Raw genomic sequence first — 2,631 nt, forward strand, 5'->3', positions numbered from 1 at the left:
ATAGACGATACTCTTCCCTCTCGTTGCTATGCATTACCATGATCTTGCGTGTGCGTAGGAAATTTTTTAAAATTACTGTGTTTCCCAACAGTGAGTAGCAGGAACTACATCAACACCCTGACTAAAATGTATATACAAAATGCCAGCAAGCTAATGAACAAGGACGATCTTGCAATTAAGGTGAATTTTAATTTTCTTAGTGATTTAGATGCTTCATATCCTTACACTAGAATTTTCTTTTGTTTTTTAATATATATTTGAAATCCTAACTAGAAGACATTTCAAGCAAGATTGATATTGAATATATTTTTAACTCATTTATTTTTTTGTTTCACAAATTGATTGAAATAAAATTCACAAGTGATAACAACTATTAAAAATGCTTTTAAATAATTCCAAAATGCTTTTATATTATTTCAAAAATAATTTCAATTAACTGTAACTATGAAAATGATTTAATATTTTAAAATTATTTTATTTTGAAAAAACTAAAAAGTGAATCAAGTTATACCAAAACAATGATTTTCATGTTTTCCATTTTCACTATTTAAAATATTCCAGAAAAATATATTTCAGTAATTTCAGTATCTTTTTCAACTATGTTTATTTGAAATATTTCACTTATTTAGAATATTTTTGAAACATACATCCCAGTAATTTCAGTACATATTTTTTACTTATTTAAAATATTTCATCGATCATACTTTTCAGGTATTTCAATTATTTCAAAAGAGTGGATTTTAGTTATTTTATATAAACCATTTCATTCATTACAAAACAGTTTCACTATTGAAAAATGAAATTTCAGTTATTACAATTTCATAAAAAATCATTTTAATTATTTCATTAGCTCCGGAGACAACTATTTCGATAACTTAAAAATGAGTTCTACATACGTTATTTTGACGTACCAACCATGCGCTGCCTCTCTGGGCATTGCGTCTGTTCCAGTGAACCAACTAATTTTATCCCATGAACGAATATTCTCTGATCCAAACTAAGAAACCGCAGTTCATGTGTGTGGCTTTTGGAAGCCGACCTAACCTGGGACGCTCGTGTACACCTCATCGCGAGGCTGACGTATGACTGCCAGCAAGGGAAAGGAGTCGGCTGCCCAATAGCCAAAGTGCTTAATCGTTTTTAGGGTTTGCTTTACTTTGTTATATAGTATATGGAGCTACCCACCGCGCAGCCGAATCATTTATAAAAAACAATTGGTCGCTTGGAGTGCAAGAGAGACTAGAATCTAAGTTACTAAACTGAGTACTTTCAGTACGCATGCCCCACGGCTCCATGCATGCATGCACCTCTATAAATAGCATGCACAAGTCCAGCTCTCAACACCACCACAACACGACCTGCCTGGCACTACATCTAGCTTGTCGATTCTTCGGAGCAGTTGCGTTGTGAACAATGCAAGGCCTCATGGCATCTTCCAAGCTGTCTCTGACCGTCGCCGTCGTGGTTTTTCTGCTCGGCATGGCGGGCGCCGCCCACGGCCTGACGAGGGTGGTCGCCAACAGCCCCGATGAGCCGTGCATGAACATGACGCTCTACTACCACGACATCCTCTACAACGGCAACAACACGGCGAACGCGACCACGGCGGCGGCCACCAAGCCGACGGCGCTGGCCACGACCTACTGGAAGAACAGCACCTACTTCGGCGCGCTGATGGTGTTCAACGACCCCATGACAGTGGGGAAGGCGCTGCCCCTGGCCGGGGAGGAGCCGGCGGCACGCGCGCAGGGGTTCTACTTCTATGATAAGCAGGAGTCGCTGACCTCCTGGTTCGGCTTCTCCATCGTGTTCAACTCCACGGCGCACAAGGGCACGCTCAACCTCGTGGGCGCCGACCTCATGGGCGACGCCACGCGGGACTTCTCTGTCGTCGGCGGCACCGGCGACTTCTTCATGGCACGCGGCGTCACAACCATCCGCACTGACGCCATCGAGGGCCTCTACTACTTCCGCCTGCAGATGGACATCAAGCTCTACGAGTGCTACCTCTGACTCTGACGATACAGCACGCATGCCCTGTGTGTGTGTGTCAATTGATGTGCTGCTGATGTTGTTTATGCTTCTCCTTAAAGAAAATTTGGTGTGTGTGTGTGTGTGTGATGGGTTTTATGCTTGTGTGCGATTGTCGCATATGCCCATGAGTATGCGAAATGCTCAGCACTCTTATTCATATATTTACTGTTTAGCAAGATTGATCGGTTTGTAAGTGTTAGTTCAGGAGAGGTATCTCTTCTAGAGAATTTTTCTACAGATTAAGTTTGTCGGTGTCACATATAATCTCACCAAAAATCATCTCTCCACCATAACATATTAGTCAGGAAACATTTCAGATGACCCGTTTGAAATGAACAGTATTCACACGGCTGCAGTTACGCGACGGTGTGCAAAGTTGGTATGATCGGATCCCCCGACACATTTAGGGCAAGGTGGAGGCCCTGTGCGGCGGCCGGGGGGAACCCTAGCGCCGCCACGTCCTCGTCCCTCCCCCGACCTCTCCTCCTCGCCGCTGCTGGGGCAAAGCCCGGTCGGTGTCGGCGTCGGCGTCGACGTCGGCGGGATCTCTTCTCCCACGACTCGCTGGATCTGGCGCGAGCGGATCGTGGCGGTTTT

The 2,631-nt window shown here is 43.9% G+C and overlaps 1 protein-coding gene across 1 annotated transcript; it reads left to right on the forward strand.

The window, feature by feature from the left end:
- The first annotated feature begins 1,357 nt into the window (after positions 1-1,357).
- On the forward strand, positions 1,358-2,222 carry LOC125541173 (dirigent protein 5-like). Its single transcript, XM_048704638.1, has one exon. The coding sequence runs from the start codon at positions 1,414-1,416 to the stop codon at positions 2,011-2,013; it is 600 nt and encodes a 199-aa protein (XP_048560595.1). The 5' UTR covers positions 1,358-1,413; the 3' UTR covers positions 2,014-2,222.
- Positions 2,223-2,631: the final 409 nt, after the last annotated feature.

The sequence above is a fragment of the Triticum urartu genome, chromosome 2 (assembly GCF_003073215.2).
Source record: "Triticum urartu cultivar G1812 chromosome 2, Tu2.1, whole genome shotgun sequence".
Classification (NCBI taxonomy): Eukaryota; Viridiplantae; Streptophyta; class Magnoliopsida; order Poales; family Poaceae; genus Triticum; species Triticum urartu.